The sequence below is a fragment of the Rattus norvegicus genome, chromosome 10, assembly GCF_021556685.1.
Source record: "Rattus norvegicus strain SHRSP/BbbUtx chromosome 10, alternate assembly SHRSP_T2T, whole genome shotgun sequence".
In the NCBI taxonomy this organism is placed as follows: domain Eukaryota; kingdom Metazoa; phylum Chordata; class Mammalia; order Rodentia; family Muridae; genus Rattus; species Rattus norvegicus.
Window position 1 is genome coordinate 86,463,686 of NC_141543.1, and position 21,016 is coordinate 86,484,701.

Sequence of the window (21,016 nt, forward strand, 5' to 3'; positions counted from 1 at the left end):
CATTCCCAGGACAGATGTTCTGGGATCTTCAGCCCTGCAGCGGCGGTCTCTGGAATGCTCCCTAGCCACGGTCGGATTAAACAGAATGGGGGCCACAGTCAAGGAATGCAACCTACCTTTGATGGAGATCTCCTTGCCCTGGAAGTTGTGCAGGTACCGGAGCAGTACCTCCTTCCAGTAGCTGCGGTAGCTTATAAGCCCCAGGTCTGACAGTGGGCGTTCCGGAGAGCCAACTTTCTCTTCTACCTTGGAAAGTAAATAACCTACCAAGAGAAAACACAGATCTGGATTCTGTTGTCTTTATTTGGGGAGGGGATTTTACAAATATCTACTTATTTTGTGTGCATGTGTGTGTGGAGATAGAAAAAAAAATTGCAGGAATCAAGTTCTCTTTAGCATGTGGGTTCTGGGAATCAAACTTAGGTCCTTATCCTGGCTTTACCCACTGACCACCTACCTCACCACCCTTGAGTAAGGGTGCTCTGCTGAGAGGTCTCGCTATGTAGTGCCAATGGTCTATAAAGCAGTATATAGGTCCTGCAGTGAAAATTTCCCCAATGATTCTGCCTCCTTCGTGTTGGGAAACCCAGCTAGACTCTTCAAGCAACACTAAACCTCATCTTAACAGCAAAAAACAGTATACAAACACAGAAGATTTAAGGAGGATACCTGCTTTAGAGTAGCAGAGAGCCAGCCATTCAAAGGAGCATGTTTTGTGTGGCTGTTGAGGACCTACTGGCAGTAATGGTGTGTATATGCTTAGGTCAAGGAGTGGCACTATTAGGAGGTGTGGTCTTGTTAGAGAGTATGTGGGTTCTAAGACTCTCCTCCTAGCTGCCTGGAAGCCAGTATTCTAATAGCGGCCTTCAGATGAAGATGTAAACCTCTCGGCTCTGCCTGCAACCATGCCTGCCTAGATGATGCCATGCTCCCACCTTGATGATAATGGACTGAACCTCTGAACCTGTAAGCCAGCTCCAATTAGATGGTTCAGCAGATAAAGTACTTCGCAGGTAAGCGTGAGAACCAGAGTTTGAATCCCCAGAATCTTCATAAAAATAGGTCAGGCATGGTGGCTGCCAGGAACCGCAGCCTTTTAGAGGCATAGATGGGATTTCTGGGACATGCAGGCTAGCTAGGCCAGCTAAAGTAGGTGAGCTCTCAGTTTAGTGAGAGATGATGTCAATAAATAAATCAGAAATGGAGGAAGACATCATCACTTCTGCCGGCCACATGTGAACATACAGATACATGCATATTATACATATTCATGACAAAAAGACTTATAAGCATGTATTTGTATTTTATGTGAACGACTGTATGTATGAATTTATGTACGTGCACTATGTGTAGAGCCCAGGAGAGGGCATCAGATCCTCTGGAACTGGAGTTACAGCTGGTGTGAGCTGACGAGCAGATGCTGGAAACTGGAACTTAGGTTCTCTGCAAGATCAGCAAGCACTCTTAACCCACTGAGCCAGCTCTCCAGTCAAACCTTCATTCTACTCTGACTAAAATTCAATGACAGTGGCTGCTGACTAGGACACAACTAATTCTTGTTTATCACAGTGGTTTTGCTCTAGAGGCACTGGGAATGCTGACATAGCAAACACTGAACCATCGCACACAGAAGTGAGGCTTGCTTCTTGAGAGCCGCTAGCCAGAGCATCGCCAACTCTTCTGTGTGTAATGTCCTTTTCTGTATGTCTAAAAATATCTTGCAATACATTCTATAGATTCAAAGATGCGCAGCCCACAGCACTGTATTCATGTCATGTATGTCTGCACAATGCTTACAGCCATTTTAAATCAACAGTTTAAGGCAGCGATTCTCAACCTTCCTAATGCTGCAAACCTTCAACTCTCAACCTCGTTAGGGTGACCCCCCCCAACCATAAAATTTATGGTTTTTTTTTCCTACTTTATAACAGTAATTTTGCCACTATTTTGAATCATAATGTAAATATCAGATATGTGGGATGTCTTTCTAACATTGTGACCCACAGGTTGACAACGAATGGTTTAAGGTTCTTGCCATCAAGCTTCAAGCCCAGGACCCACATAGAGAACACTCCTGCAAGTTGTCCTCTGATCTCCACATGCACTCACCAAACTAACAAATGTAATAAGAATCACCCCCACCCAATCAACCTGGGAGTTACATATCAGAGGGGAGATAAATTCAAGCCCATGATTAATGAAGAGCGAGTATAATACCCAAAACCTTAACTGGTACATGGATTTCTTCCGCAAGTGCTTACATAAGTGAGATCCCAAGCATCAAAGCAGCGCTTTAAGCCATAGGCACACATTTGTGCTGTCTCAGTCTCAAACGGGATAATCCTGCACGGCTTGCTTTATTATTCTCTGTGTCTCTTACTAAGTCAGTAGCGACTCATTTCCCCACTCTGTTCATTCCCTAACTAGCCATGACTAAATGTTAGGAACTGTCAAGAGCACAGGACACAAGTGACCAACCCCCATCCCCTCAGGGTTGCAGCCTGAGGAGCTGATGCTCAGCGACATCACTTACTGAAGTCAATGAGCATCTTCCCATAGCCCTGTCTCATGTACTGAGGCATGGTGAGAATACAGGAGACATTGTAGTTGAGAAATGAATTCTTCTCCTAAAATCAAGAACAGAACAGCAGATAATGAGGCACAGCTTGCCTATTATAAAAAAGGAAACCAAACTGAATTCCCCCGGAAGGTCAAAATACAACCAAATCACATTATTACTTGACTGTTCATAAAATATCCAGAATAAGCCAATTCATAAACAGAAGACCAGGAAGGGTCAGGAGGAAACAGGAACAGACTACCAATGTTTTTCTTTAAAAACTGTGCGGACTGCACTAGTCACACAACTCTGTCGACATACTAGAAACCACTTGCCCTGTAGAGTTTAAGTGATGAATTATATAGTACATTGTATTTCGTTTTAATTAAGTTGTTACCTTACATTTAAAGCTCATAACCATAGCTATGGTGGCCTTTAATCCCAGTACTGAGGAGGCAAAGCAAGTGGATCTCTGTGAGTTCTAGGCCAGCCAGGAATAACTGGGAGACCCTGCCTCAACAAAATGAAAGAAAACCAAAGCTAAATTTGGTCTTGCACCTTTTAAAGCAAAGAACACTGTCAGTAAAGGGACTAGCTGTGCTAGAAATGAACCTAGCCAGAGAACCAGGTTTAACCTAACATGGAGGAAGGCAAAGCCAGAAGTATTGGCTTGACTACAACATGTGTTTTAAATTCACAGAAAGGGTCCAGACCAGTAATTAATAGCTTTAACCCACAAGCACAGAAACCAGAACCTTCTAGTGACAGTATCAGCTAAGTGTCCCAGCTCATGTCTGTGATCCCAGCACTTTGGAGGTTAAGGCAGGAAGCCTGTCCTGGATTTGATGCCAGTCTAAGGCATGACTCCCAGTCAGCCCAGGTAACAGAGGAAGATCCTGAAGAGAATCCTGTCAGGAAGCTTTCTACGATACACGTTTGCCTTTCTTATTTTGCTTATGGGAAGACTATCACTGTCACCCACTTCCTCAGAGATCTGAGCCTCTAATGCCAATACCCATGATGCCTCCCATTGTGGTTAAGCTTCTAAATCACCAGATCCTGCTAACCTTAGAAAAATATCCAATCAGGTGGCAGCCAGTATTGTCTGCTTCTGTCATAACGTAGAACAGGAAGGGCTCTACATCGTAGTATAAGGTCTTATGGTCCAGAAAAAGCTTCGCCAAAAGGCAGAGGTTTTGGCAGTAGATCTGGAAGCAGAAAGAGTGTTTGTGTGGAGTCCAGTGACTTCTCAACCAAATCGAAGTCTAGAAAGAATGATCATATCAATACTATCCACAAATGGAACTAATTCCTATCTCTCTCGAAGACAAAATCTTCCTCTGGAACCCCACCACTGTGTCTCCTTTTCTCACATCACCACCTTTTACCTTGTTTTTCTTGCCATCTACTTCAAACACAGAGATGGAGCCTTTGCGATAAATCTCATCACCAGGGGGGTGTTTCCACACACACTTGGCCTACAAGAGAATGGAGTTCACATGAAGCAGTCAAGATTTCCCTACCACCCTGTTCCTTTCCTGGGAAAAGGAACCACAGGATAAATGTGGTTAGCTGAGTTAACAGATGACTGAATGCACTTGGGGACAGTGAGCCCGATTGTTTTCAGAAAAGTTATAGCTTTCTTAAGCTGTTGCGATCTATCTGAGGACGCATATGGCTGTTTGGCTCAAGTTTTCTGGATTATTTTTGGCATTATCTCAGCCCAAGATATTAAATCACCTACTACGTAAAAGCTAGATGAATAAGAATATCCTTGCTTACAATAAAATACTGCAAGCCAACAGGAAGTTCTTAAGCAGCTTAGTGTTGCTAAGTATGCTCTGCTCACCTTTGCCAGTCGCTTCTTCCCATTACCACCCTACCTCATCATGTGTCTGCACAAGGAGGATCGTGAGCCGCTCGCTATCTGCCCACCCCCTGCCATATGTCAGATAAACAGAAGTCCTTCCAGGCTTATTTGAAAAGGTAGGAGGCCTGGCTGAGCAGCAGGAAGCTGAAAGGTACTTGGTTCCAAACTCTTTTCCTTATTCTCAAAATGTTCAATTCATGGCCCTGGAGCTAGCACCCGCCATCTTGGCAGCAATGCAAGTTCTCTACTACTGAAGTAAGCCCGGGCCCTGCAGTCGAGAAGCCAAAGCAGGTACATGCGTTTGCTGCCAAGCCTCATGACTCAGATTCAATTCTGGGAATCTCCATAGTGGAAGAGAACCGACTGACTCCCACAATGTTCTCTCATTTTCACACGTGTGCTATGGTGTGTATGTACATGTGCACACATGCATGAGCATTCCACACACAAAGTTTATACATATAGAAAATTTCTTATTAAACAATTCACTACCATCTCTCTGACAACTCAAGCATAAAGTGTCACTGGACCTGTGGTTGGTCCGCACTGGTCATGTGAGCACTCAAGCAAAAGAGATAGGAAAACTACAAGTGAGGCCAGCCTAAGCTAGAGACCCTATTTAAAGCAAAAATCACATCACATCCTCTAAGAACTGTATTTCAGGTTTAGGAATATAGCTCAGTGGTACAATATCCATTAAGGGCGAGGCTGTGTTCCCTGCTTAGCTGATGGTGGGGACCGGGTGGCAGGGACATGGTATGCAAGGCATGGATATCATGTCCTACTTACCACAGGGGACTAAAGCATGTATTAACCGGAATTGTTTCAAAGCTCCATCTATATTCCTATTTCCTCCCATTATTCCTGCTGGTTCTTTCCAGGATAACCAAATTAATGCAACAGTTATGTGTCTAGAAACATTTGCCAAGCTAAAGAAGCCATTTCATGATTATTCCTGAAGCAATGGAGAGGAGAAGCCTGCATTTCCCCAAACCTGACCTCTATACTCACAGAAGTCACCAGAGCCAACTATGCACATCCTTTCCTAGTTAATACAGAGAACTTTAAGAAATGCAAACCGTTCTTTTCATCATCTGTTAAAGATGGAAATCTCTTATAAAATGTATTCACCCAAGACAGACAGTTGCCATCTAACATATGAGCCACAGTGTCCTGTTCTATCTAACAGAATATATGCGTTTCATTAAGTTTGGTACAAACACAAACTGTAGGGAGAGGTAATTAATGTGCTGAAGAAACAACAAAAGACAAAAAACAAGAAGAAAAGACGTTTATGGACAGGGTGTAGTTAAGATGCTATGCAGCACTGGTCCGGGCAAAGGGTTACCCAGAAATGTGACTTTCAGTTCCTTAAGTCTCCACCCTATTGCTGTGGACACTTGGGAAATGTCACTTTTTGGACACTTATGCTATCTCTGGAACATAACTGGGAAACCATGTAACATCCCCTCGTGATGTGAACAAGAAAACACACCATGTGTCGGCGGAGAATCGTTTGGCTCTTCATGTATTTTAAGCAGAATTCACACATGTAGAGACGTCCCAGTCGTGCATATTCTTCAGGATAGGGAGAATGGTACCAAGTATCCAGCTCGTAGCGGCCAAAAGCAATTGTTTTAATCATGTTGCTTCCCTCTGTGATTTGGCCTTGAAGCCTTAACTTCTCCTATTGACAAGAAGAAACCAAAACAAATAAATCCTTATCTTTGGTTTTAAAATTAGATTTTTATCTACACAATAATGTATGTTTTGTTTGTGCATAAACATGCATGCATGTGTGCATGTGTTTATACCTCACACGCATGCCTGCACATGTCAGAAAAGGGCATCAGACGTCCCAAACTGAAGTTATAGGTAGCTGTGAGCCACCATATGGGTGCTGGGAACTCAATGTGTTTTCTTTGCAAAAACAGCAAATGCTCTTAACTGCTGAGCTATCTCCAGCCTCTATTACCCTTATTCTTAACAATTTCTACCAGGCCAGCAACTAAGGTATAAAAAGACTTAGCTAGATTTGGCCTCTGTCCATAGATGGCTACTAATGTGTTACTTGAGCATAAAAATAAATAAATAAATAAATAAATAAATAAATAAATAAATAAATAAGGCACGTTCATAGAAAATGGGCCAGCTATACTGCCCAGCTATCTTTAAAAGAAAAAACGTTTTTGTGTTTTAACCGAACCTCAAATGAGGATATAATGGGGATGACCTTGAACTCCTGAATTGGCTCCCTTCATTTCCAGATAATGTGGCCACAGGTTCGTGCCACCACAGCAGATTTATGTGGTGTTGGAGATGGAACCCAGGGTATCCTGGATCCCAGATAAGTACACTACCAAAAAAGCTATAGTCCCAGCCCACTTCTGTTTGTTTTTATTTTTAATGTTTGGTTATTGTGTGTGTATGTAAAGACAAGTAGAGATCAGAGCAGCTTGTGGGGAGTCAGTTCTCTCCTCCTACAGATCTCGAGGCTATTCAGGTTTGACCTCTGCGGCTATCCTCCTGGTCCTCCTCCCTGACTAGGGCTTGGATTCCAGGTGCACAACAGGCAATTACTGTTTGCAGTAACCAGCTGGAGAAGTAGGACCTGGCTGGCCTGAGGCAATGATCTTCATGATGGAAAGGAAGAGCAGGAGGTGGCGACCAATCCCAGACCAGAGCAGCCACCAAACCTGCCTCTTGCAACTCATAATAAAAGGAAGGAGGGGGAGGAGAGAAGGATGATGAAAGGGGTGATGGGGAAGGGGGCAATGAACGGGATATAAAGTGAGTAAAAATAAATGTTTTTAAAAAGAAGGGAAGGAAATGAAATTAACACTACAAACTCAATTTCCCTGAGCACATTTAATTTGTTTTATCATAAGTAAAATCAGTTTCTACAACGTTTTCTAGGCCAGCCACAGGTACTGTATCAAATGCAAACAAAAGGAGCACTTCTGCCTAGATATCTCACGTACCAATGAGCCCAGAAGTCTCAAACTTGCTTGGGCAACAAGATAAGATCTCCTTATCAAAAAAATCAACAAATTCAACAACATATCTGGCCTTCCCCATTTTTCTTTGCTGTTATTTACATGCTTTTAGGGTAAATGGATGAAATGGAAAGAAACCCTATAAAGAGGACGGTGCTATACACCGAAGTCCTAGGTTCCCAGACTGTACATTTCACCTAGTAGATATAAAAGGCACCTACAAAATAAGTTTTAAGCACCCCGGCCCCAACCTCAAGCAAACTGGATCTTCCAGTTAAGGGAGACACAGGAGGGAAGGGTGAGCAGGGGGTGCGTTCTCTACGTAAAGAGAAGACGAGTGGGCTGGAGAGATGGCTCAGTGGTTAAGAGCACCCGACTGCTCTTCCCGAGGTCCTGAGTTCAATTCCCAGCAACCACATGGTGGCTCACAACCATCTGTAATGGGATCTGATGCTCTCTTCTGGTGTGTCTGAAGACAGCTACAGTGTACTTATATATAATAAATGAATAAATAAATCTTAAAAAAAAAAAAAGAGAAGACAACCTCTAAAGACAGCCGAGATATCTCATCATACTTGTTTTCACCTTTCTTGGCAGTTCGAAGGGCTTTTCACATGGTCCTCCACTCACTGTGGGGATTTTGGTACTCACCAAATCCTCAGAAGCCCGGGCTTGTGCTCTTCGGAAAAGATCTAAGTCATATTCACTCGTCAGGTTTTCCAAGAGAGGCTCCCGAGTGTTCCCATAGGTCTGTCTGTGTTCCTAGAAAAAAGTAACCAGGGGTGATCCCATCTGTTGTGGAACTTGGTTTATTTCACTCCAATGGAAGCCAAGCTGGACCAGGTGCTTGCTATTTACAAAGTACCCATCATGGCAGTGGTGCAGGGGACTGAGGTCAGGCAATGGTAACAGTGGTGAGGTCAGAGACTGCTCTTGCTCGCCTCATCAATCTGAGCAACATAAAGGCCAGCAGCCCCAAGGTGGCACGATAGTTCCTAGAATCCGAGAGCCGGCCAGCTCAAGTGAAGCAAACATGGCTCTGGCAGCCTTGCCTTCTCCCCCATTCCCTCTGCCCTGCTAAAAACCACCAGATTGCACTCCTAAAGCTGCCACCAAGATATCTCTGTGAAAACAGGGGTTTGTGCCTAATCTGGGTTGCTCTGTGTGGGGTGTAAGGGTTTCCTTCACTGATGACACTCTGACAGAGAAGCAGGTACTCCAGGCATTAGTATTTGAAGAGAGCACTCAAGCTAAGGGAGGGCAAGCAGCTGGACCAGTGGGCCCATGGAAACTGCTTCTGACATTACTTCACTGACTGCTCAACTTGTAAGGTCAAGTCAAGTGCGCAGCTCCTGGAATGTTTACTAACTGCTAAACATTAAAGAAAAATTAAATATAATTAAGAACAGAAAAGGAATCCAGTTTTAAATTAACTTTCAAATCTTACCAAGCTGGTAAGTCTCCTTTCCCTGGAAGGAAGGCAGGAGGAGGAAGAGGAGGAGGAAGACTTCTCCTTAAAACTGATTCTAGCCTCTCTCTTTCTGCCTCAGAAGACAAGACAATGGGAGTTCTGAGAAGTAGGAGGAAGAACATTCTATATGCTAACACACATTAGCATCTAAAGAAAGCACTCAATCTACGAACATTTCCTTATGGCTAATATGGCTCAGTATGTTGTAACTTCTTTCTTTAATTTGTCTCTGTGACTTAAGATTTAGGTTCGAAGTATTACTGACTTCTTCTAACAATCCACCTTCCCCTTTCTCTTACACTGAGAAAGGATTTCATGTAGCTCTGCCTCCACTTCCCAATGCTGGGATTACAGGCAAGCCTGAGACCACAGCGCTGGAGAATCAAACTCAACATGTCTTGTACTCAGGCAAAGACTAAACCAACGAAGTCATTTCTCCAGATCAAAACAAAACCCAACCAGCCCGGGCTGGGGCCACACCCCTGCAACCCACACTTAGGAGGTGTAGAATCGGCTAAGGACAGTCCCAGCCATACATTAGTACATTCAAGGCCAGCCTCCGCCATATGAGACCCTATTTCAAAAATGTAAGCAACAAGAAAAATTTCTATCTAGCGCTTTTTAAATTAGGAAAAGACCCAAATAACGTGTCTCGAGCTGGTGAAAAGCATATCTGAAAGGTGAAACAGCTCGATAGCATTTACATCAGACACTTTCTACCTATAAAAATTTGAAGATTTGGGGTTGGGGATTTAGCTCAGTGGTAGAGCGCTTGCCTAGCAAGCGCAAGGCCCTGGGTTCGGTCCCCAGCTCCGGGGGGGGGGGGGGAATCTACAATTTATAAATCAGCTACAACTTATAAATCATACACTTATTGCCTATTCTAATGACAAAGTGGAATAGCGTTCCAATTCTATGAAGAAAATACTCAAAAAAAATCACATATCAACACAATACACTACACAAACACACACACACACACATATGTGTATTAAAAATGTACTTTTTTGTTCATGACAGGGTCTCATTCTATAGTTCAGAAGGCTCAGGTGTCTTACTTTGTGGCTCAAGCTGGCCCTAAACTCATAGCCTCCCTGAATGTGTGAGTCACTACTTCTGACTACTTTTTGTTTTGTTTTGAAACAGGGTCTTGCAATGCTGCCCAGGGTGACCTCTAGGCATAGACCACCATGTCTGGCTATATTTCAGTAGAAAATGTACTAATACATGTCTAGTAAAAGTAAATCTTTAACTGAAAAGCTGTATTTTTTTTTTTCCAGAGCTGAGGACCGAACCCAGGGCCTTGCACTTGCTAAATCCCCAACCCTGAAAAGCTAGCTGTATTTTATGCAGAAAAGGCTGAAAGATTTTAATATGAGGACATTAGTTCAAGCTTTTTAAAGGAAAAGACAAGACAACCGGGTGGTGTGGGAGAACACAGAAAATGGCAAATGAAGAGGATTCTTTTTCTAAAAAACAGTTTATGTGCAGGACTGGAGAGATGCCTCAGCAGTTAAGAGCACTGACTGCTCTTTTGGAGGTCATCACTTCACTTCCCAGCAACCACATGGTGGCCCACAACCATCTGTGATGGGATCCGATGCCCTCTTCTGGTGTGTCTATACTCATATAAATAAATCTTAACAATAAATTTATATGTATTGGTGTTTTGTCTGTATGTGAATCTGTGTGTGTTTGATCGCCTGGAATTGGAGTTAGGGACAGTTGTGAGCTGCCATGTGGGTGCTGGGAATTAAACCTGGGTCCTCAGGAAGAGCAGTCAGTGCTCTTAACCTCTGAGTCCTCTCTCAGTCCCCAAAAAGGCAAGTTATATAGTTAAAATAAAAAGCTAAAAACTTGATAAAATGCTAATCGTGGCTATTTTCAGGTAGGTTAATCTTATCTTCTGTATGCTATTCGTAACTTTCCCTTATTATTATAAAGTGTACATCATATTCAAAGTTAGTTCTTAGATGCTCATCTATATCCCGATCCCCTGAATGTTTTATCTTATGCAGCCATTTCTAATGTCATTGGTATTTGTTCTAATAGGCATATTTGCCTCCCTGTCCCAGGACTGCAGATTGAACCTAGCCCCTTTGCATACACTACTACTAACAGAAACGACTGGGAGTTTATTTTTCATTTGGGAACAGGGTCCAGCTAAGTTGCTGAGGCTGATTTGGACAACACTTGGTAGCCTGGTAGGCCTAGACCACATCATCTTCTTGCCTCAGTCTTCAGAGTAGCTGAGGTTACAGAGCAGCACCAACAGGACCCCCTTAAATGTAATTTTTTAAAATGATATTGAAGGTGTTCTACCAACTGGGCTGCATCCCTAGGCCCTGAGGATGGAAATCTCAAAAACATCAACTCTACTGCAACTGTATAATCCCTGACTCACTCAACAGCTAGCTCTAACTTGTGGGAGGGTGCTAGGCAGCTGAAGAGAGCCCCAGAATTCACTGGATGTTCTCTGTAGTAAACAGCTATGAGATCCGACAGGCAGAAGCTCAGACTTGACTGACAGTGGGAGTTCAGCTTGGATTTTTCCTCACCATGTATTTCTCTTTCTGCTCTTTGCTCAGTCCAGAATTTCTTTTCTTCCTGAGTTCAGCCACTTTTTCCTTATACCGCAGCTGTCTCTCTGTTGGTGCCTAAAAGAAAAACAAAACTGAGCATCTAGCTAAAAATCTCATTAAGTTTCAAAATACAATTTATTTTAAACTTTTTTTTTAAGACATGTTCTCAAGCCAGCCTTAAACCTGGAACTTCTGATCTTCCACCTCCCAAGTGCTGAGATTACAAATCCAAACTACCATCTCTCTCTTTTTTTTTTTTTTGGTTCTTTTTTTTGGAGCCGGGGACCGAACCCAGGGCCACAGACCACTGAGCTAAATCCCCAACCCCTACCATCTCTTTTTTTAAGAGAGAGAAAGAAAAAGGACCTTCTCTATTTAGCCCTGGCTGGCAATCCTTTTTTCTCAGTCTCTAGAATGATAGCATTAAAAGAAGCCTGGGCTACCACACTAAACTCAAAAAAAAAAAAAAAAAGAATTTTTTTTTTTCCTAAAGAAAGAAAACAATTGTCACAGTACAGATACATTACAGCCACTCATCCAAACCACAGTTTTTAATGCTCTTTCAGAAATGCAGACTTGTTTTAGTAAAAGTCATAATGGAGGAGGGAGGAGCATTGTGATTCTTGTTTATAATCCCAACAGAAGCTGAAGGACTGTTATAAATTCCAGGCCAGACCTGTAAGGACTATATAACAAGATTCCCATTTTAAAAAACTGCTGGGTGGTGGGAACACATGACTTTAATCCCAGCACTCAGGAGTCCGAGGCCAACCTCCTCACAAGAGTGAATTCCAGGACAGACAGACAGGACTACATGGAGAGCAATTACACACTGCTTTTGCCTACCCAGCACTGAGGTTAGGAATTTATTATTATACACTCATGAGAGGACAGCTGGGCATTATTCATTCCTTCATATTAACAAAGAAATGTAGTTTACCAGCTGGCTGGCCCAGGACAACAGAGCTAGTAAGAGAATCAGAGTATTGCAATCCAGATGTTTAGCTCTAAAGGCAACCTTAGCACTGTGTCTCCTCTGCTCGTCACCTATAATCTAACCGTAGGAACAGACACTTTGATGATGAGCTATGACTACAGCCATGTCTGGGGAAAAGCGCATGAGAAGAATACATGAGAAAGATTTACTAACTGTGGGAGAAGGACTTGGAAGAATTCCTATAAGAGCTAAGACTTGCTCAAAGCCTTGAAGGATATATATGTAATCTCTTCTTGGTAAGGGTATAGAGTTCGCAGAAAGATCAAAGCCATTTAGAAAGAAGCAAGGAGTTAAGTGCACTCTATGCAGGCTGACTGTTCAGAGGATGATTAGGACAAAGCAAGGAAGCTTTCTACAAATCACAGAAAGACAGAAGCAGGAACTGGCCCAGCTGACAAGTTGTCAAATACTGAGGAAATGCCACTGGTGACTGAAAATGTGCCAGCAGAGTCAAAGGCGCTTGAAAGCCAACACAACAGGTTAGAGCGAGGATGCAAAATGAGGAAACAGAAGCGTGATGGAACATTCCAAACTAACCAAAAGATTCTATCCTATTACTACTGCTATTATTATCACAAATAGCTTAATTCCTCTACTTAGGAGATGGAAATGTCTGCTTTATGAAAAATTACAAGTTGAAAACCCAAACATGATTTCAAGTTGATGTCTGGAAGACCAGTGGTTTGATTTGTCCTGGAAACAAAAGGCACAGATTTGCCTATGACGACAGTTATGGGGCAAAGGAGATCCAAAAGGCAGATCTCAAATTGGCCAGAGCTTTCCCAAGGCCCATACCTGGTGCCTGGTTGCATGCCTGTTGTTGTCATCTTGCCTGTGGGACAGCATCCTCTCTTCTATCTGCTTATCCCGGCTCTGTGCTCTCACCTGCAACCATCAACAATGTCAATAAATCCACCTGCTTCTAAGACTACATTTACTAAAAGCAAAAGAATTTGAGATAATCCCTGTATTGTACTTTACTTTGAATGTAAAAGTATTCTTACTATTGATTATTGCTCTCTACTAGAAAAAGATGAGGCAAGCCCCACACGGTGCTTTCTCAGTCACTAAATACCAAAGAACTGAAATGATCATAGCTAAATGGTGTAAAGCTGAGACTTTCGCTACAAATGTTGACTCTGGCCTGGAATTCTACCATGCTGATAGGAGACTGTGAAGAAACACAAGGGAGTACAGAAGTATAAATAAAACAACAGAAAAATTCTGAGCTCAGGATGGGCACAGTGACATTTGCCTGTTTCTAGTGAGCAGACAGGCTAAGTTGGCTTAAGAGTACAAGACCAGCCTATGCAGCATAGGGAGACAAGGTCCTGCCTAGAGCTTGGAAAGGGAAGGGGGAACCCGATTTCGAGCCTACAGGGAACTGACATCCCACATCTACCTGCCTACTGGGTTGCATCACTGAGCAGGCTCGAGATGGAATAACCAATAGTTCTCCCATGTCTGCCACACCCCACATCTCTCCACGACCAACAAACGGTGTCATCTCAACAGGTGAGCATTTCAAAACTTGGCTAGAAACCTTCATTTCTTTGTCTCCCATCTCTACACTGAGCCCATCTCCTACGAGCTTCCTCTCCTTCAGAACACATCCAAATCTAATCTGATGTTAGGCATTCAACCAACATCACACTGGTTCAAGCTATCGGCTTCCCACCCACCTGTCCTATGCCATCTCTTTCTTTGGGAGCTGTTTCTATACGTGCTAAATAGTCGTTCCACAGACATCTTCTTCCTTGCCTGGACCCCCTAATGCTTCCAACTGCCATCAGAATAAAACAGAATCCTGTGCTAAAGATTTTGATCCTTTATGATCTGAATACTCCTTCATTTCCCATCATGCTCCAATCATAAACCTCCCTTCAAACCCAACAGTTCGTACCCAGCTCATGGCCACTGCTCTTACTATACCGTCTCCTTTAGCTCTCCCCACTCCTGGGTCTTTATAAGTTGCTACTTTGACATCACCCATGCCTAGATCCTGTGCCAATCTCATGTGGCTTCCTTGACCGCCTCAAGCAAAAGCAGTATGTTAGCCTCCCCTTGAACACGGTTCCTGTCTTACTCTATTGGTTTCTCATGGTTTATCACTAAACTGATATTAATTTATAGGTTTCCCCACGGGAACGTAACCTCCTTGATTGCAGGTGTCTTATTTTTTGATTTTTATCTTAGTCACTAAATCCTTTGCTATCCACAAAGTTACATGCAGCCACAAAAACAAAAAGTAAGACAATAGAAAGGTTTACTGGGAAATGTGAGAGCAATCCTGCACATGCAGGCAGTTTAGAATTTCACAACTTCCTTTGGCTAGGGAGGCAGCCAGCATGCACAAGGCTCTGATTCCCACTGCCTTCCTGCAAGCACGTGGCCGGTAGTAAAGCACGGATGTTGGACATTGAGAAAAACTTTACAACAGAAATGTTTCCTTTTATTCGGGATTTTCTTCCCTGGTCTTAAATTTCTCAAATAAACTACTTAAGGTACTTAAGGTGTAGACACACTGCTCCAGGCCATGATCTTCAAAGCCAAGTTTCAAGAAGATGGATGCAAAACGAAGCACTATCAGAACGCTATGAGAATGCTATCAGAGACAAGCGTAAGAGAAACATTATGAAACCATCATCACAGCTATTTTTAGGGGAAGAAGTACAAGTGTTTTTTGGTCAGCTTCTGAATCAGGTGCTAACACAGTCATGCCTGTGCTCATGGAAAGACAACAGGAAGAGCTGACATAGAAGGCAAGCTGTCTCATACAGAAAGACTTGGAAAGAAGACAAAAAGCAGGGTCTTTGGCAGAAAAATACATGTAAGCATTTCACGTTTTACTTGGTGAAAATTTAAAAATGCGAAGAAACATTCTCCCAGCCCCGCCCCGGACCTTGTATATTAGAACAAGTTCCTGAAGCAAGGAGAACAGGAAATTGAATTCCTTTCCAAATGAGACTTGCTCATACAAGCATAAACTTGTGACCCAGGCCTTGTGAGCAAAAGAATAACAAAAAGCAACTAACACTTTGGTGCAGTCAAAGTATTTAGTTTGGCTAACTTGTCCAAAGACTACCTCAGTCTATTTAATTACTATTTGCAACTCTTGCTTCCCCATAATTAACTGTGATTCCATCCTTGGTGGCAGTAGCCCACACAGGAATGCAGAAAAGAGGACCTTCGGCTCCAGTCTCAAACACATCATCCAAGTCCCAAAGGTATTTAGGATCTGGGTTTTTAAAGAATTAAAAAGAACTAGCCAAGAATAAAAATGACTGATAGAAACCAAGAGCAACAGGATATGCAGAAATCAACAAAGGAGGAACATCGGAAAATTGTGAAAAAGCAAAACAACTTCATGGATTTGCTAAGAGAGCCTGAGGTGGAACAGCAGGCTTAACTATCTACACAAATCCTGCCTAAGTAGAAAAGATGCGCCCGGCAGGATGTGAAGTCGGCTACCAAGGAAGTGAATGTGAGAGTGGTGAAACTCTGATGCACTAAAGACGAATCTCCCTGGACACTTCTTCCTGAAGACGCACCACGTATCACAATTGTTTTATTTGTTCATGTAGTTAGCTTTTGTTAAAAAACCAAACCAAACCAAACCTTTCTTCCATTGCTTCCTCCACTGATGTAAAAACAAGACCTTGTCCCCTTCGTTCACTGCTGTACCCCGAGAGCTTAGCAAAGCGTGCCAAGTGCGGGTCACCCACGAGCACTCGAGAGCACACCCTGAATGAAGGAGCACACATTACCTTGCACTCGTCAGCCGAGAGGTTATGATACAGCGGGCATCCTGAGATGGAGAAATGTCTCTCGTGCTTTCCTGTAAGATGTCCTGTTAAAGGAGGGAAAACTCAATGTCCAGGAAGAATATGCACACCGGAAGCGAGATTTCTGACAAGTCTGTTTTTACCATTCCGTTTTACTACATAAATGTTACCACATGGAGCTGACTGAAGATCACGACTTGTCGCCCTCCTCTATTACTTTCCTCCCCAGAGCAGGCCGTCTTTGAGATACACTTAAGTTACTTTTTGAGGCAGGGTCTCACTGTGTAGCTCTGGCTGGCTTGGTACTCAGTATGCAGACAAACTGGCCTCTGCCTCCAGAGCACTGGGATTAAAGGTGTGTGATACCACTGCCCAGCTAACAAAGGGGTTTAATACCATCCTCTGAGATAAAGGCCATCCTGAAGTTCCAGAACAGCCAAGGCTACACAAAGAAATCCTGTCTCCAAAACCAAAAAACAAACAAAAACCTTTGTTAAGTTAATCCAGTTTTAGGAATTTGAAAAAAGTATACTACTACTCTCCCCACTATGCAAAACTATCCTACGTTTAGCTCCTTTTAATAATCAAAAGAAATTCATTAAAAGTGAAAAAATAACCCAGCCATTTCTACAATATAGAAACGTATTTTGATAATTTTGAACAAGATTCAACATATTTTTGTTGTTTTCAGATTTAGTTTTATTTTATTTATATAAGTATACTGTAGCCATTTTCAGACACTATACAGAAGAGGGCATCGGATCCCATTACAGATGGTTGTGAGCCACCATGTGGGTCCTGGGATTTGAACTCAGGACCTCTAGAAGAGCAGTCAAGTCAGTGCTCTTAACCTTTGAGTCATCTCTCCAGCCCCTTACTTTGTTTTTGGAGACAGGGTTTCTCTATGTAGCTTGGCATCCTGGAACTTGTTCTATAGAGATCAGGCCATCCTCAAACTTAGAGACCCACGTGACTCTGCCTTGTGCTGGGATTAAAGGCGCGCCAATACTGTCTGGCTCAACACTTTTTTTTTAATGAGTGCTCAGCTGCATATACATCCACGTGCTAGAAGAGGGCGTCAGATCCCCTTATAAATGGGTGTGAGCCACCATGTGGTTGCTGACAATCGAACTCAGGACCTCTGGAAGAGCAGCCAATACTGAATCATCTCACCAGCCTGAAGGATAAATATATTTAAAGATTTGAACTTCTACAACTAAACTCTAAAATAGGGCGATCAGCATAAGGCCTTCTTAGGGAAAACACTAGGGATGACACAGGAAGCTTGCTCTAACTAAAAAGCTGTCTTTCCTCTCCCTTCCTCTTCTTGGTCCTCCCCACAACCCCCAAACTCCCTTTTAACATTTGTGAACAGAAATGGAGCCCGGGGTCTGAGCCATGCTAGACAAGCACGCTACCGTAACACAGCTATGTTTCTCTCCATTCTAACTTTTTTCCTTCCTTCCTTCCCAAGATAGGGTTTCACTCTGTAGCCCAGGCTGGCCTTGAACTCACAGACCTCTGCCTGACTCCCAAGTGCTGCAATTAAAGGCATGGTCCACCACCACCCAGCTAAACAGGTCTTATCATCATCATTAGTTACTAGTATTAGTGCTGTTGCTACTGTCCTTACTAGCGCATGTACACTGAAGAGGACATTTGGAAATTGGTTCTTGCCTTCTACCTTTTTTGTTTATAATTTATTAAAACTTAATATTGTAAAGAATCTGGGGATTGGGGATTTAGCTCAGTGGTAGAGCTCTTGCCTAGGAAGCGCAAGGCCCTGGGTTCGGTCCCCAGCTCTGAAAAAAAGAACCAAAAAAAAAAAAAAAAAAAAAAAAAAAAAGAATGTGCATACAAAAAATCCCCACACAGGGAATGGTTAGACATCTCAAATTAGTTTCTGTACAGTCAGAAGAACCAATTGAAGCTGTGGAACTTCACATTGAGTTTTACACTTTCCTCTAAATATATACGCTTATTTCAAACAAACAAACAAACAAACAAACAAGAAATCCCACAATTAAAACTAGAAAAGTAGGGGTTGGGGATTTGGCTCAGTGGTAGAGCACTTGCCTAGCAACCGCAAGGCCCTGGGTTCGGTCCCCAGCTCCAAAAAAAAAAAAAAAAAAAAAAAAAAAAAAAAAAAAAAAAAACTAGAAAAGTAGTTCTGTACTTCCTTCATGCTTAACCATCATTACCTGCATTCACAGATTTACCCTTGCCTGTTCTCCTTTCTACACGTCATTTCAGGCCCATCTCTGTATTTGTTTACATGTGTATACACTGTGTGTGTAAGATCTGCAGATGACATGTGCCGCTTTCTGTTGTCTTATTTTTTCCTTTTGGGTTCTACCTTGTTGAGACAGATCTCTCTTGTTTTGGGTGCTGTGTAGCTGTACTACTGGCTCTGCTGGCTTCCACCAGTAATGATATTTCTGCCTATTTCAGGGCAGTAGGAACACTTTACATTTACACTTTATGAGCGTTCCATTATCAGGTTTGCTTTTAAGGCTAAACCCAGAGTTGTTTTCCTGACTCCTTAGGCAGCATCTGTCCGTCCGTCCGTCCATCCATCCATCTACCTATCGCTCTAGTCTCAGTCTCACTATGTAGCTCTGGCTGTCCTGGAACTCAAGTCTGGCAACATGAGTTTCATCTCTACAACCAACATAAGAAGTGAAGGAAAGAGTCACCCCCGAAAACACGTCTTCCACACCCATGCTGTGACAAGGGCACCCATCCCTACACACATAATAAAATACATACAAGCCTTAAAAATACAGAAAACTGAACAGTATTTCTTTAGTGTACATCTTTTCCAAGAGGATTATAAAATACCAATGACTCAAAGGGCTTGAGAAACTACACTAATGAGGAAAAAGATAAAACCATTCACGATAACCTGCAAGCCCACAAAAACCTTCACCCTCCTAATGACACCCAACGCCCTCCTCTAGCTGCCATGACTGTGTGCTTGGCTCATGCTTCTGCACACACATACACCACACAATTTTTTTCAGAAAGTTCATCATTCTTTCATGGTGAACGAAATGTTAACGTTTGGGTTAAGGAGTCATTAGGATTTTAAAAATTATACAGCAGGGGGGTGAAGTTGAGTCTGGGAGGAGTAGCAGGGAAAGAGATGATCAAAATATTCAGCAGGAAATTCTTTAAAATAATAAAAAACATTAAAAAAAACCCTTAACATAATCCATACAGTAAGCTGTGAAAAGTGAAAATAATCTATGGGGTTGGGGATTTAGCTTAGTGGTAGAGTGCAAGGCCCTGGGTTCATCTTCAACTCTGAAAAGGGGGAAAAAAGACAGAAAGAAACAGATTCTAATGTTAGAGAGTCATATACTCACAGTCACATATTGCCTAATGCACAGCCAACAGTGGACCTCTAAACACAAAATAGGAGAGCGCACAAGCAAGGGTTCTAGAATTTTTGTGGTGCTGAAAAGTCGCTATCAGTTAGTGATGCTGCAGTTGGTCTGTGTAAGTGCTCTGTGTACGCACAATTCATGTATTTGTGGTCACCATGATACAAACCTACCATGCTGATTATAGAAAAATGCAGCATAGGAGTTGGGGATTTGGCTCAGTGGTAGAGCACTTGCCTAGCAAGTGCAAGGCTCTGGGTTTGGTCCCCAGCTCCGAGAAAAAGAAAAGAAAAAAAAAAATGCAGCATATACCATCCTACATAGCAAATAATGCTTAGCAATGTCAGCAACCATGTTATTGGTTTAGGATATGTTATATTTTTCAGTTTTTCTATTTATTTGGAGACAAGCTCACTAGACAGCCCAGACTGGCCTTAAACTCAAACACCTAGATAGACCTTCTAAGTGGGAAAATTAATGGCACTTGCCACCATGCCCTGCTCAAAATTATTTCAAATCCTTCTATTTAATAAAAAAGTTCAGAATAAAGCAGCATCCAAGTTACACAAGCAGACATTACACACATTCTGAATACTTGCTGCTCTTATAGAGGACCCAGGTTCTAGAGGACAAGTCTCTAAAAAGCATGATGCTCTCTTGTTTCTGACTTATCTCAGGTTGCTTTGCTCACTGGGGTGTAGGAGCAATAGGCTGTGTCATATATAAACACACACACACACACACACACACACACACACACACACACACACACACACACCCAACAACAGCCCAAGTGTATAGAAGGCTATATCATCTAAGCTTGTCAAAGTATATGTTCTCAAAATATGTCCTTGCTATTGAGCAACAGGAGGCCGTTTCTTAGAGAAAACTGTTCTGGGATCACAGAGACTGCATGTTTTACAAACTGAAGGCTGAGGGTCTTCTGTTTAGCAGGTCCACTGGCACCAATTTCCCAACTGCTCCTAATCGTTAGCATCTTTAACAAAGCATTTTAAAAAGTATTTACCTTTAAACAATACACGATGCTACTGGTACACTTTATAAGCATAAAGATAAGTTTTATATGCACTGGGAAACCAAAAAATTCATACTGAGAGGCACCTTTATCTCTCTATCAGCTCCTCCAGACAGAGGCTCCTGCCCAACAGCTAAACCACAGCTTACTCAAGCAGCACAGATAAGCTTCAAATCACTGTGAGGATCCCCCTAAAATGATCATTAAAAGTTAAGTCTTGAGAAGACGAGATACTTATCAGAAGAGGTTTCTCCTACTTATACTAACTAATAAACAAAGCTGTAAGAATCAGATACTCCTGGTCTCATGCAAACTTTCCTAGATTCACAGTCT

General features: G+C 42.5%; 1 protein-coding gene across 12 annotated transcripts in view; it reads right to left on the reverse strand.

The window, feature by feature from the left end:
• The window catches only part of Kat7 (lysine acetyltransferase 7), a 34,085-nt gene that overhangs the window by 2,979 nt on the left and 10,090 nt on the right, over positions 1-21,016 (reverse strand). For 6 of the 12 annotated variants that reach the window (NM_001415103.1, NM_181081.4, XM_087572146.1 and 3 more), the window contains 9 exon segments: positions 117-263; positions 2,534-2,627; positions 3,628-3,768; positions 3,949-4,038; positions 5,926-6,117; positions 8,078-8,188; positions 11,456-11,554; positions 13,272-13,361; positions 16,244-16,326. In NM_001415103.1, coding sequence (NP_001402032.1) covers positions 117-263; positions 2,534-2,627; positions 3,628-3,768; positions 3,949-4,038; positions 5,926-6,117; positions 8,078-8,188; positions 11,456-11,554; positions 13,272-13,361; positions 16,244-16,326 — 1,047 coding nt within the window. 12 annotated transcript variants of the gene reach the window in all.